At 37.0% G+C, this 14,479-nt stretch overlaps 1 protein-coding gene across 10 annotated transcripts in view; it reads left to right on the top strand.

Annotated features, from left to right (window-relative positions):
* Positions 1-13,007, top strand: part of LOC130046408 (heat shock 70 kDa protein 12A-like) — a 30,654-nt gene extending 17,647 nt beyond the window's left edge. The window contains exons 2-7 of one of the 10 annotated variants that reach the window (XR_008800617.1): positions 1,647-1,750; positions 2,565-2,891; positions 5,265-5,483; positions 5,876-9,086; positions 11,247-11,415; positions 11,954-13,007. Coding sequence is in view for 7 of the 10 variants with exons in the window: in XM_056156695.1 (XP_056012670.1) it covers positions 2,592-2,891; positions 5,265-5,483; positions 11,247-11,415; positions 11,954-12,606 (1,341 nt within the window). In the remaining 3 variants the exon portion in view is untranslated. Of the gene's footprint in view, positions 1-601; positions 663-1,646; positions 1,751-2,564; positions 5,035-5,264; positions 5,484-5,875; positions 11,416-11,953 lie in introns of those variants that run through there. The other 9 variants (XR_008800618.1, XM_056156694.1, XR_008800616.1 and 6 more) reach the window with 9 other exon arrangements.
* The last annotated feature ends 1,472 nt before the right edge of the window (positions 13,008-14,479 follow it).

The following is a 14,479-nucleotide window of genomic DNA, read 5'->3' as shown; positions in this document are numbered from 1 at the left end:
AATACGGTAGGCTTCATATACGATTTCACTTTAAAGTATATCATGATGTGTATTCGTCATTATTTGACCTGGTTATCACATACAGTGCAGAATTAATATGTGGGAGCAGCTGGAACAAGTTTTCTGTCTGCCTCCTTTCCCGCTTTCTACGGACCTGCCTGCATGCTAAGCATACATCAAAACATTTATAGTTTTAGAGGAAATGTTTCGTTGTTTGATAAACATATTAGAAGAATAAGCTTCCCGTCATATTCTAAGTTTATATCCATGTACCCTTTAACCTTTAATCTATTGTGACCTACATTTTGATTGGTTAATTTGGATTTTGAATTTCGAATCTCGTATTTTGAATTTCGAATCTCATATTTTGAATTTCGAATCTCGAATGAGCCTTCTGGGCTTTCGTAGTAATCTGTTTTAAAAACAACGAACACCTAGAATTAAAAGCACAATGAATCAGGCACGTAGCATCGTTAAAGAAAGAGGGGGAGAAGATATCTTATTTTATTATAATTGATTAATTATAATTTCTAAAATAAATATTGTGTTCCATAATTAAAATTAATTCAGTAAAGTGTCAATCAAAATATTTTTTGAAGCTTTGTTCCGAAAGTTCCCCGGGAATTGAAGTCGGCAAAGAATGTGAGATGCTGAGCAATATTGTATGTATATAATTATAAGGTATCAAAAAAATAATAATAAGAAATAAGAAATCGCGATTAAACAGCTGTTAGGTGTTGTTGTTTTTTATCACATGTACCTTAGATCGTTGTGTATATGTTTATTCCGATGACTTTCATAGTTGAGTTACTCCCCTTTACGTGTACGGCATGCCGTAAACACCACAAAATATCGATGGTTAACTCAAACATGAAATATTTCCCCATTGTCCGATTTTTTTTATGCTGTTAAGCACGCGTTTGTTCATTAAATTCCATCGAATTTGTTTCTGTTGCAATTACTTTGAGGTGATTTGCTAGATTAAATAGACTAGAAGCATCGTTTTATTGATTAGTTATGAGTTATTAACATCGAATTCAGCTCGCAAGTATTTAAAATCGGCCGGAGAATGCCTCCTTTAGCTGGAGGCGGTGAAATTTCCAGTTTACGTAATAGCGCCGGTTCTGACGTTTTCCTGGCACTCTAAATATCAAAATCATAAAAATGCTAGGAAAACATCAGATATTTCGGACTACTTCGAGTTCTGTGTTCTCGATGTTGATTTCACACCCAGGTCTTTCTGAACGTTGATCCTTTGGACAAAAGTACAGGGGTTTCAACAGTCTCGATTGAAGTCAGCATTTTGCAAATTCTATGGTCGTTATAACGATCTAGTTCGTCAATACAACCTATCATAGGGTCAAATGCTGTCTGACGTGTTTCATACCGATTGTTAAGCCGTTCTTGGCACACTGATTTTGACTGCGGATAACTCCGTTTACCTGATCAGGATATAGGGCTCACGGCGGGTGTGACCGGTCGATAGGGGATGCTTACTCCTCCTAGGCACCTGATCCCACCTCTGGTGTGTCCAGAGGTCCGTGTTTGCCCAACTATCTATTTTGTATTGCTTGTAGGAGTTATGAGATTGATCACTGTTCGTTATTTTCATCTTTCATTGAAACGACTGACTTGCTACATTACAGTTTAATGCAAGCACATTGAACATTTTGATGGCTAAACCCGGCAGTTGTTAGTATAAAAACCTTTGCGTCAAGCTGATCTCTTTTGGCGTCATCAAGCAAGGGAGGTAAGACATCATACATGTACTATTTTGATACTTCATACCACAGCAACATTTTACGATCTGTAGCGTCTCTTACCTTACGATTTTTTTTCTGAATGACTTAATCATTTACATATGTTAAGTAATTAAAAAAGAACACATTTCCGTGCAAAACAAATTTTTTTTGGGGTTGAAAATCGTCTCCTAAGACCTTTAAACGACTGGGTTCGAATCCCTCACGCACAAAATATTTTTTACTTAATATGTTTTCCATCTAGATTTTTTTCTTAATTGAAACCAATCTAATTAGATTGACTTGAAACACACTTCTAGTCTTTATAAATGTTTCAAGTCAAATTTCTGTTTATTTAAAATAACTTCTAACCTGGACACTGTTCAGTTAGTTTATGCGGTGATTAACGTCCTCTCCAAGATGTGAATGGGACTCATGCAACACGTCGAATACAGTATGTGATACATTGTACCCTTGTTTTATTAGTCAAGGCTGCTAGCAAGAACCTTTATGCTATTCTGAGTGAAATGTGAAAGGCTGGCCGTATTACTTTTCAGCAAATTTTGAAAAATATTTTTTTTTTTACTTTTCTGCAAAAAATCATTACGTTTCCGCCTCAAAAATATACAGCTATCATTGTACCCAAGCATTACATTTTCCCGTAATTTACCTGTGGCGATAAGTTCGCCTCATGTGATTATGATATCTTATGTGTCTACAGAATCTAAGAACAATATTATTATCATTATGCGATTGAAAGTTTTCTTAGTTTAGGTTTCTATTTAATTAAAGTTACAAAGCATACAACTATTTTCTTGATGACAGTGTAGTGCTCCAATTCAGCAAATCAAAATGGACTCCAATATTTCCAGCAAATGTAGCAAGCTTGTGGTCGCTGCCATTGACATCGGGACCGCATATTCCGGATATGCATTCTCTTTCCAAAGTACATGGAATAAAGTAATGACACCCTTTTGGCAAGTAAGACAGTCAATTACTAATAAGACTCCTACATGTCTGCTCCTGAGAAAGGACTACTCGGTAGTTTTGTTTGGATATGAAGCTGAAGACGAATATTCATATATAAAAGAGGATAACAAGCATGAAGACTATTATTTTTTTCAAGGGTTTAAAGTGATTCTTCATGAGGAAGTAAGTATAAGAGTGAACTTCATGGGGATGTAAGTATATGAGTGAATTTTGATCTAAAACGATCTATATATACAGCTCTGTAGCTAATTCTACAAAGCAAAGGATGACACATTACAGATTAATATTGTGTTTCGACATCCCAGAGTAGCACCTTTAATGTTTAATTTGTGTTTGTAGCAGAAATACTAGTAACATATTTTTGATATTTATAAATATAAATAAATATCTAGATTCCTTTGTATTATTTATAATCGATTCGATATATCCAAGTGAACACGAAATAAAAGACAACACATAGTCTTCCAAATCTGCTTCATATTTGGATAGTTTATTGAACATACACATTAACGGAAAAATAGAAGCTCAACTTTGTGACAAAGGGAATGATATCCGCTTCTCCATCGTCGACTTCCCATATTTTTGTAGGAATATTACATTATCACCTGCATATTATAACTGTCAAATGATTCGATACGCGGAAGCATATTCTGCATATTATCAATTTTTAAACTGAAACAAATAAGTTGATGTTAAAGGGGCTTCAACTGTTTCGCTCAAAGTTAGCAGTATGCAAATTCTGTGCTCATTACAATGCTAATACAGTCTGTCATTAGGTCAAATGCTTTTGGGGTATTTGTACCAGCTGTTAGGACTATTCACGATAGCTGGTGACGTCTCAATATGAGTGAAAATTCTCGACGAGAAGTAAATCAAACAAAAACGAAATCAAACTAAATCAAACAACAAACTGTTTGGCAGTTCTTTACATATTGATTTTAACTGCGGTTTACTCCATTTATCTGATCAAGATATAGGGCTCGTGACAGGTGTGACCGGTCAACAGGGAATTAATTGTTACGTCTAGCCACATTATCCCACCTCTGATGTTTCTAGGGATCCGTTTGGCCCTACTCTCAATTTCGTATTCTTTATAGGATCTATGAAATTGATCATTGTTCGTTATTTTCACCTTTTCATCAAAAGTCCCCTTTTTCTATCTGTATGGAACATCATATCTGCCGTAAGGTCAAGTTCTTGGTACAGACATTACATTAAAGTGAATTTTCTTTTGGCATTTATAACAATATTTCTGGACAGTTTCTTAGCTCATTTTTTCACATTTTGTTTTGTCCTTGTTTTTGAACACAAACCTCTTTTGGTGCCACAAGTCCACAACTCTGTTTGTGAAACCTTACATTCTGACATCCGCAGTACGACTATATTTTGTCATTTTTATTGCGTTTACTTGGATTATGTTGAAATAGATCCTTGCATGGTCTACTTTGTGTCATAAATTCCATTGGGTATCTTTCAATCAGTTTCAATTAATCCTTGACTAGATTAAATTAACTTAATTTTTTTAACTATTTAAGTAACTAAGACGTAGAGAAACTTCTAGAAATTAAATGTATGCTATCACAAATACAATGTACAAATCTTAAAAGCATAATATGCTAGTTTGACTAGAGAAGTTGTTTAACCACTCAATGACTTTATTTCCAAGATTGCAGCAAATCATTGGGAATAATCAAACGAAAACCCACATGCTTTCTAATTAGGGCCCCACATGAAATGCGGGAGTCCCTATAGTAATCACATTGTCCGTCCGTCTGTCCGTCAACACTTTCTTTGTGACACGATAACTTAAACAGTTTTTATCGTACAGTTTTCAAATTTTGTACAGAAAAAATTTACAATAAGAGGAAGACACCTATACATTTTGTGATCATGTCAATTTGACTGTCCGTTTGTATGTCATCATCTTTCTTATTATGACTGTATCTATTTACCACTGTCTAAGGGAGATAATTCAATTTGAATTACGATATGTATTGTATTGATATGAAAAATTCACCCCCCAAAAAAATAACTCTACAACATTGTGTATGTGTATATCTTTGGGTTTTTTAAATGTGATATAAAAAATGCTTGATGTTACATGTATATTTAATTAACACGTCATTCCCAGTCAACAACTCTCGATTGGGATCGGAATACGAAATTAAATTTCTTATATCCGGTTGCAAAGTGAAACTGCTTCGTACCATATTTTGTACCATTTATCCATTTTGAATCCCCTATTACAATGGGATTTAGTTGCACTTTTGTTGTGTTTGAGTGGATGAGTGTGTGTCAAACAGAAGTAATTTAAATTTTCATCAGTCTCTCATAAATATGCTTCATGATTCCTTTTTCACAAATTTGCATTCCAATGTATCTTTGAATATTATTAATTCTAACATATTTACCAGCCCCAAACATTGCTATATCAAATACAGATGTCACTTTCCTCTAATAACCCTCAGCGGGGCCCTTGCTAACCGTGTCAGTTTTCTGGTTATAATTTATATTCATTCATTCTCTTTAATATAGTCTGTAAATCGGCATATGTTATGCCAGGCACATGACGGCAGAAGTCTGGAGGCTAGTGTGGTTTTTATGCACTGCATCAGATACCTAAAAAGTCACTTCTATGCAAAACTACAGACCGCGTGTATAGACATAAAGGACGATGACATTCAGTATGTGTTGACTGTGCCAGCGACATGGGGAGACAAAGCCAAGGTGTTCATGAGGGAAGCTGCAATTGAGGTCATTTTAATTCTTTCACCCAGTGCATACATAGTATCAATTCCATTGGCTTGACAAATATGTCATGATTTATTTTTTCCTCCTATCGGCAATTATAGTTTAAAACTAGTATTATTTTTCTCTGCGAATGTCTGTTCGCCTTCGAATTTCACATTGCTTTAATTAAGAAAGCAAACATTTGTTTTTCGATTCTCCCATGTATGCTTACAGATCAAGTTCAAGCCTCGTCACATTTGACTGATTATAACGAGATTTATGGGACTTAATGTCTAATATAAATTTACAGAATGAAATTTGGATATCTAATGAGGAGATGCTGATTTTAAAGTTTCACATTTATCACGGTTGACATTCAGATAAAATTTCTTCTACTCTGTATTCATTTTTTTAAGGTTGGTAATCGGGCGGTGAAGGACATGTATGTATATATACTACTCAAAATTTAGTTTATGCTTTTACTACCATTGCACGATTTTCACTCAGGCATCGGTGTCTGATTCTTTCTAAAATTTCAAACTCACTTGAGTGTTTACACTACGTTTATCAACACAATGCCCCCTCAACGCGTAAGGCGTCGCCTGACGACAGAACAACTGGGCAGATATATTGGAATGCTTGACGCTGGCTATTCACAGCGTGACGTTGCAAATGCATTAAACGTCAGCAAGAGCGTTGTAAACAGGGCCTGGAACCGACAGCAAACTTTTGGTACAGCAGCACACCGACATGGGGGTGGTCGTCAGAGGTCGACAACCCAACGTCAAGACCATTTTGTGGCTCTTCAGGCACGACGCCATCCCTTCCGGACAGCAACTAGCCTACGTAACGACCTCCTGAACGCCTCGGGGGTGAATGTGTCCACTCAGACGATACGGAATCGGCTTCACAATGCAGGTCTCAACTCGAGAAGGGCATGTGTTCGAGTCCTTCTGACTGTTCGACACCGGCGGGAGCGATTGGACTGGGCTGAAGATCATGTCACTTGGACACAGAACGATTGGGTTCAAGTTCTGTTCACCGATGAGTCCAAGTATTGTTTGGACTTTACAGACAGGAGGCACCGAGTGTGGCGACGACAACGTGAACGTTTCCATGATGCCAACATCAGTGAACATGACCGTTATGGTGGTGGTTCTATCATGGTCTGGGGTGGAATCAGCAGGGATGGAAGAACAGATCTTCATGTCCTGGAGAGAGGAACAATGACGGGGTGTGGTACCGGGATGAGATCCTCGATGTTTACGTCAGACCCTACGCTGGTGCTGTTGGCCCTGAGTTCATCCTGGTGGATGATAACGCCCGTCCTCATCGCGCCAGGGTGGTGGAGCAGTACCTTCAGCAGGAGACAATTGTCCGTATGGACCGGCCAGCGCTCTTGCCGGACTTGAACCCGATTGAGCATGTATGGAACATGCTGCAGGTTGCCCTTTCACGCCGTGGAGCACAACCCACGACTTTGGCAGAGCTCGGAAACGCCCTCGTGGAAGAGTGGAACAACCTTCCCATTGGAAACATCCGGGTGCTTATTGACAGGATGGCTCGACGTTGTCAAGCCGTCATTGATGCAAGGGGAGGCCATACCCGGTATTGACACTTCATCGACTAAGTGTAATGATGGACTATCCCCAAAAACTGTGTAATTCTTTCTCTGGTTTGCTGTTAACTTTTTGTAATGAAATGCCTTTTGGTGTTGTTATCAGATTTCAAGCATTCCGTATTGATAAAAGTTCATGCCGTTCATGAGTTTTCATTCATAACCTGAGTAAACACGTTTCTGAGTAAAATTGATGTCTTTTGTTATGTTAGTGGTAAATTACACACATATAACCTAGTGATCCTTATCAAATTTTGAGTAGTATATATATCCAAGAACAAAAGCATTGAAAACAAACTTTATGATAGTACCTGCAATACACTTAGCCGTAAAAATCTTGATATAAATGTAAAGAGTTTCGTCTCTCTGGACCAGCATCATATACCAAGATTGAAATGCAACTCAAGTGAGCTGTTCTGATCACATTTTGTCTGGCGTCAGTCCGTCCGTATACTTTTAACATTTTCGACGTCTTCTCAAGAACCGCAAGGCTAATTTCAGCCAAACTTGCCACAAAGCATGCTTGGGTTTTGTTCAAATGAAGTGTTGCATCCTTTTTGAAGTGGAGATGATTAAGAATTAGTAAATAATTTTGTGGCATCGTTAACATATCTTCTTCTCGAGAACCATCAGATCAATTTCAATCAAACTTGGCACAAATCATCCTTGAGTGAATGGGATTCAAGTTAATTCAAATGAAGGGCCATGCTCATTTCAAAGGGGAAATAATCAAGGAAATGCAAAAATAGGGTGGGGTAATTTAACAAATCTTCTCAAGAACCACTGGATCAAAAATGTTGAATATTGCATAAAAGCTTCCTGACACAGTGTAAATTTCAGTTTGTTCAAATCATGTCTCCCGGGGTAGGATAGGGCCACAGCAAGGGATCAATATTTACGCGGGGATATATAAGATAAATCTTTACAAATCTTCACAAGAACAATAGGGTCATGATTAATCATTGATATGCAAACATCCCCAGGTAGTACAGATTCATATTTGTTCAAATTGTGGTCCCAGGGGGTAGGATGAAGTCATTATAGGGGATAACAGTTTTGTATAGAAATATATAGGGAAAATCTTCTCAATAACAATACTGCCATGAATATTCATATTAATATGCAAGTATTCCCAGGTAGTGTAGATTGAAGTTAAAATAGTGACTCCGGGGTAGGATGGGGTCATATCTAAGTCTTATATGGGAATAGGGAAACGTTTTTAAAAATCTTCTCAAGAACAGCAGATCAATGATTAGTCATATTGACATGTAAGCATTTTCAAGTAGTGTAAGTTTGTTCAATTCAGGAGCTCCAGGAATAGGGGGGGGGGGGGGGGCATAATAGAAGATCAAAGTCTGATATGGGATTATACATGAATTAAGGAGGCGAGATCAAAAGGTCGATGTCGGATAAAAATCTAAATTCAAATAGTTAGGGGGAGGGAGGGTAAAAATTCCAGTAAGTTTCTATCATACGACATAGATTAATTTTTTTGTGAAAAAAGAAAAACGACAAATGACTGTTAAAAACCACAGTAATATTACATTTAATAGTTTTAATGTACACTTTCATTTGTGAACAAACAGTAGAAAGGGTATACAGAGCGTTATTTATACAGGTATGTTTTTACATGTTCGATTAATTTCAACATTAATTCCAGATGCAGAAATGAACGTGACAAATAGTATAAATTACAAAACTTTAATGAAAAACATGAATATTACAATTTTTTGTGGCGATTATGTGTCACAATCCACTTATATAATCTATAAGTTCCCCAGGCGGAAACCAGAGAATCAACAAGTGTCTCCATCAACTGGCAAAAGGCGCACCCACGGGTGACCGTGATGAGCGAGACCTCCTGGTACCATAACAAGAGAGAATACCACATGTGAAAAGGAAATCAAGTATTGGCTCAGGTCCTCACTATCCTGCCTCCCCGGGTACCATATACAGGGATAAGCCCAAAAATTGCCCTTGGTACCACAAGGGTCAAGCCGGCCCCTAAGGTAAACTCCCCCCAGTAATGAGGATGGAATACAGAGTTTAGAGCCAGACATTTAAGCGAGATTCTGATTCGTGGTAATTCCCGAGTTCCGCCTACCCCCTTCCCAGATTGTGACTTCAGAACAAATTAAAATCTTTACCAAAATCCCCACTGTCAATGTTAAACACATAATGCAATTAGCAAATGATCCGGGTTAGAATAGGTCCTCAGTACCCCTTGCTTGTCGTAGGAGGTAACTAAATGGGGCAGTCCTTCGGATGAGACCGCAAAAACCGAGGCCCCGTGTCACAGCAGGTGTGGCACGATAAAGATCCCTCCCTGCTCAAAGGCCGTAAGCGCCGAGCATAAGCCTAAATTTTGCAGCCCTTCACCGGCAGTGGTGACGTCTCCATATGAGTGAAATATTCTCGAGAGGGACGTTAAACAATATTTAATCAATCAATCACAAGTTTATGGCGTCCTCCTTGATCAAGCGTGAAACCGTCAATGATTGAATCGGGTTCGGTTCAGGCTTTGATTGCACAGGCAATGCGCTTTATATTCTTAGTCTTAAATACGTTTGCGGCTAAAGCTTTAAGGTTAACAAGGCTGCAAGAGTTACCGCGCCTGCCCCAGAATTAAATACAATTGTTGATAAATGCCATTAATTTCAACATTCATCATATTTAGTTTTAGGGGGGTTTTGGTGAAAACTATGTGAATTTAGTTTTTTTTTTATTTTTTGCGTTATAAAGCATAACTTTCGTGTTATAACGCGAAGCTTTTGCGAATTAACGCGTAACTTTCGCGAATAAATGCGTAGCTTCGCGTTATAACGCGAAAATCATCCATTATAACGCGAAACGTTTACGTTTACGTTTGCTTACAAACACGAATTTATGGATTGAATGCGTATGAAGTCATTTGTTCATTACAATAAAGAAAAATAACGATAGACTTGTCCAGCTGTAGATTGTAATTTTGTATATATATGTATATCTCTTGTCTTGATATAATTTGACTGTTTTAAGAAGATCATCTTATTGACCTTTGATTCTGTTGTTTATAATTTATGATACAAGTAGTTGAGACTTGGAACTAGTTCAAATGTTGTAATTTATTAATTTGGTTGATATATTTTTTTCCAAACAGAACACCGATTCTACAAAAAAGTTTGAATTTATTAACACGAAATTTTGCATAAAAATTCAGTATTTTTGTCAATAAATCAATAAATCTCTAACCCTCACTTTTTTATTTCCAAGACATTGACAATTATGTGAAATTTTAGAAAATGACATTACTCCTACATTGTAATATGTCCTTTTAAACTCTCAAAATTCATATCGTGAATTTTTTCGTATTTCAAGTGCAAAAAGGTCGTCATTATTTATTTCCATTACTAGTATTAAACTTTTTTTTATCTGTATTGTTTCCATGACTAAAGTCGGGGGTGTTATTGTTTTGTCCTGCCTGTCTGAAACTTAAATCATGCTCATAACTTTTGAATGGTGAGTGATAGGGCTCTCAATTTTCATATTTTTATTCCTTGGGTCAAGACCTTTCTTTTCGTATCAAAGTTTTTTGACCTTGTGACCTTGACCTTTGAGTTTGACCTACTTTTAAGAAAGCCATATCTAGACAATATCCCTGAACTATTTAAGGTAGGGTTTTTTACTTAGTGTAAAGATTCCTTATGGCAAGGAATATCATTTGATGCCATGGTGTTTGACCATGTGACCTTGAAGTTTGACCCAAATTAGAATTTTTACCAAAACTTTAACCTTCCTCATGATTTTGAATGGCGAGTAATACATTTTTCATGTTTGCGTTCCTTGTGACAAGACCTTTCTTTTGGTACCAAAATCTTTGACCTTGTAACATTGACCCTGGATTTTGATCTACTTCTAAGAACATTTAACCTAGGTAATATCTTGTGAAAAGATCCTTATGGCAAGACCTTACATTTCATACCATGATTTTTTTATCTTGTGACCTTGTTATAATGATTATATCGTGACCCTATGGGGCTAGATTGGGGTCATATTATGGGTTCAAAATTTTTCATGGAAATGAAGATTGCAGAAAAATCTTTTGAAAATCGTAATAGCTGAAAAACAGCAGGACCAAGGTGACTCGTGTGAGCGATGTGGTCCATGGGCCTCTTGTTGTATTTTCACAGGCAGGAATTAAAAACGAGCATTTGATCATAGCGCTGGAACCAGAGGCGGCATCTATCTACTGCCAGTACTTGCACATCGCTAAAGAAGACACGTCATCTGCGGTTTTGGGAGTCGTCAAACCTGGCACAAAGTTCATGGTGGTTGACCTCGGGACCCCGTTGAGTTCAAGTATTGCTAAAGAAGTTATAAAATCTTCTGCTGATTTTATACAAATGATTTCAGATATTTCTGTTTAAATTCTAGAAACATTTTAGAGCCAATGAGGCCTTCAATCTACTCCTTTTCTCCTCCTGGAGAATAGGGCCTCTAACACGCATTTTCCAGTTTTTCCTATCTTGCGCAGCTCTTGCTGTTTCAGTCCAGTTTGTAAACCCTAGCTGTAGAAAAGACCGCTATATTGATCTTGAGCATGCATCAAATCAGAGCAAACTCTCTTATTTGCAAACATCACACATGTTTATCATTCTGGGGAAAAACACTAAAGAAATCATATAAAATAAATGAAAGCTTGTACTACTCTTAATGGAAATCATACTTCATAAGAAATGTTTTAACAAGCCATTAAATAACATTTTGTTGTAACGATCGATCTTAATTCTATAAGGGTGTTTCAATCAGTCGATGGTCTTTTCTGTATAGACGAGTGATCATAAAAGTTGAATGCTTTACTAAAAATCACTATTTGTATACCAGATTTCATTTACAGGTGACACAGCGCATATAACGGTTCATCAGAAAAGCGCAGACAGCAATTCGGAAAAAATTCTTATGGCAAGTTGGGGACCATGGGGAGGAAAATCTGTGAATGATATGTTCATGACATTTTTGACGGAATTGGTGGGAGAAAGAGTTATAAAAGATTTCAAGGAAGAATGCATGGAAGGTTATCTTGATATGACGAGATATTTTGAGGCAAAGAAAAGAAAAGCAAATTCCTATAGGGATGGAAGTACATCAATTCCGATACCAATGCCCTTTATCCACTTATGCGAAAAACTACACAATGTCATAGATTTCAGAGAGGTTATTGACAAAAATGAATTACACAGAAATAATGTGAAATACACTGCAGGAAAACTTAAATGGGAAAACAAATATTTTAGGGGTTTTTTCAAGAAAACTATTGACAGCATTGTCAAACATATTGACGAGTTGTTCGAAGAGGACGTTGGTAGAGATGTAGACATCATCGTTATGGTCGGAGGCCTTTCAGAATGTCATCTGGTCCAGGACGCAATCAAAAAGAACTTCGAGCAGAAAACTGTCATTGTGCCAGAGGAGGCGGGATTAGCGGTAGTCAAGGGTGCCGTGTATCTCGGTCACCTCTCTGATGACATCCCGCGTACTACACTTTCATAAATTGACACATCCCCTTGTGACCAAAACCTAAGACCTGATTTCCCCACAAAAGGAACTAAATGTACAATAAACATAGGATGGTTTAATTTGTTGCTATGACTGACAACTCTTTGAACAAGTGTTGTGTATTCTGACTAACGTATGTAAATATAAGTGTTGATTATTTTATGAATTTAAACAATACTAGTAAGTATCTACTTTATCATTCTTCATATATTTTCTCAATCGTATTACACACGTGTGTTTACTGCTGTAGTGACACTTAAAACTTTACGCTTAAACTAATCCAAATATTTATGACAATTATTCATTAATATAGAAGTTCATTTCTTTTTTCTAATTCACTTTAGATTTTGCAATCGATCCCATTGAAATTATTTATTGATTAAAAGTTACATGTTTATGGTGTTCATGGTTTTTGTTTGTTGTTTTTATTTTTCCTTTAGTATTTTATACGTCTTGGTGTGATCATCGTGATACCGATATCTTTAACTATTACACATATCAGGTTTACATGACACAATACACTGAGCACCAGGTTTTTGTTCGTCGTTTTTCCACCCCCAATTGCCCCTCAAATTGAAAAAGAAAATTCCAAAAACTTGTTGCACATTTAAAGATAGCTGCAGAACTGTAGTTCTCCGAAAAAAAAATATGTTGACAGACCGGTCTGTCAACATAATTTTTTTCGGAGAGCTACAGTTCTGCAGCTAATTTAAACATGTTAAAGGGTACTACTATAATCTTTGACTGCCGCTTAAAATGGAGTTCTGGGAACCAGGTTTTTTTTGGGGGGGGGGGGGTTAGGTCGAAAAAAGTCTTTTTGTGACACCCTCCTCCCCATTTGGCCCTACATTGAAAATGAAAATTCCAAAAAAGTATTGCACATCTACAGGACACCACCTATCATCTTCCAAAAGATGACTTGGCAACTGCTTAAAATGTAAGAGTTCATGGAACCACGTTTGTTTTTGTTGTTTTGTTTTTGTTTTTTTTTTGTTGTGTGGGTTTTTTTTGTTGGGTTTTTTAAGGGAAAAAATAATTTACCCCAGGGTAAAATTGAAAATTCCGAAACCTTATTGCACATCTACAGGACACCACCTATCATATTCCAAAAGATTAATTGGTTATTACAAAAGAGGAGTTTGGGGAAGATAAAAGTGACAGACAGACGGACGGACCAAATAATAAACCCGAACTTTCTTTAGAAAATGTGGGTATAACAATCGGGAAAGGTTTATTACTGTCACAGCATTGGTAAATGTGAACGTCGAATTATACCCTGTGCAAAGCTGTTAGAACGGTATAATGAATTTTATGTAACAAATTCTAGGTCTGATAAGGTCACGATTGCAAAATATATTTCAATTATATCAAAGCTGATTAGCTGCAGAACTGCAGCTCTTTGTCTTTCCAAGAGTTTTACAGTTCTGCAGCAAACTAGCAAACTGACTAGGCTGAATCTAGCAGCCACTAACCAGCAGCCAATAAGGTCATAGAAGCTAGCAGCCAATAAGAAAGTTCATCAAACTACTGCGAGTTTCAGACGGAAAACTAAAAAGTAACATATATAAATCAAAATAGATAATTTTTCAAAAATATACTCGTGGCCGAGTGGTTAGAGCATCGCACTCAAAATCACACTGCCTCTTACCTCTGTCGGCGCTGGTTCGAATCCTGCTCGCGCCGGTAAGTGAGAAAGTTTCCCAGTTTACTTTCGGAAGGTCGGTGGTCTCTTCCCAGGTCTATTGTAACTGGGTTCTCTCTTCCACCAATAAAAACTGGGCGCCACCAGATAACTGAAAAATTGTAAGAGTCCACAAAAGGAGTATGCAGACAAGGAAGTGGATCCTTAGGACTATCAGTTTCCGCC

Source organism: Ostrea edulis, chromosome 2 (genome assembly GCF_947568905.1).
Source record: "Ostrea edulis chromosome 2, xbOstEdul1.1, whole genome shotgun sequence".
Classification (NCBI taxonomy): domain Eukaryota; kingdom Metazoa; phylum Mollusca; class Bivalvia; order Ostreida; family Ostreidae; genus Ostrea; species Ostrea edulis.
The sequence above is the reverse complement of the archived record's forward strand: the minus strand, read 5'-3'. Positions and strand labels throughout refer to the sequence as shown.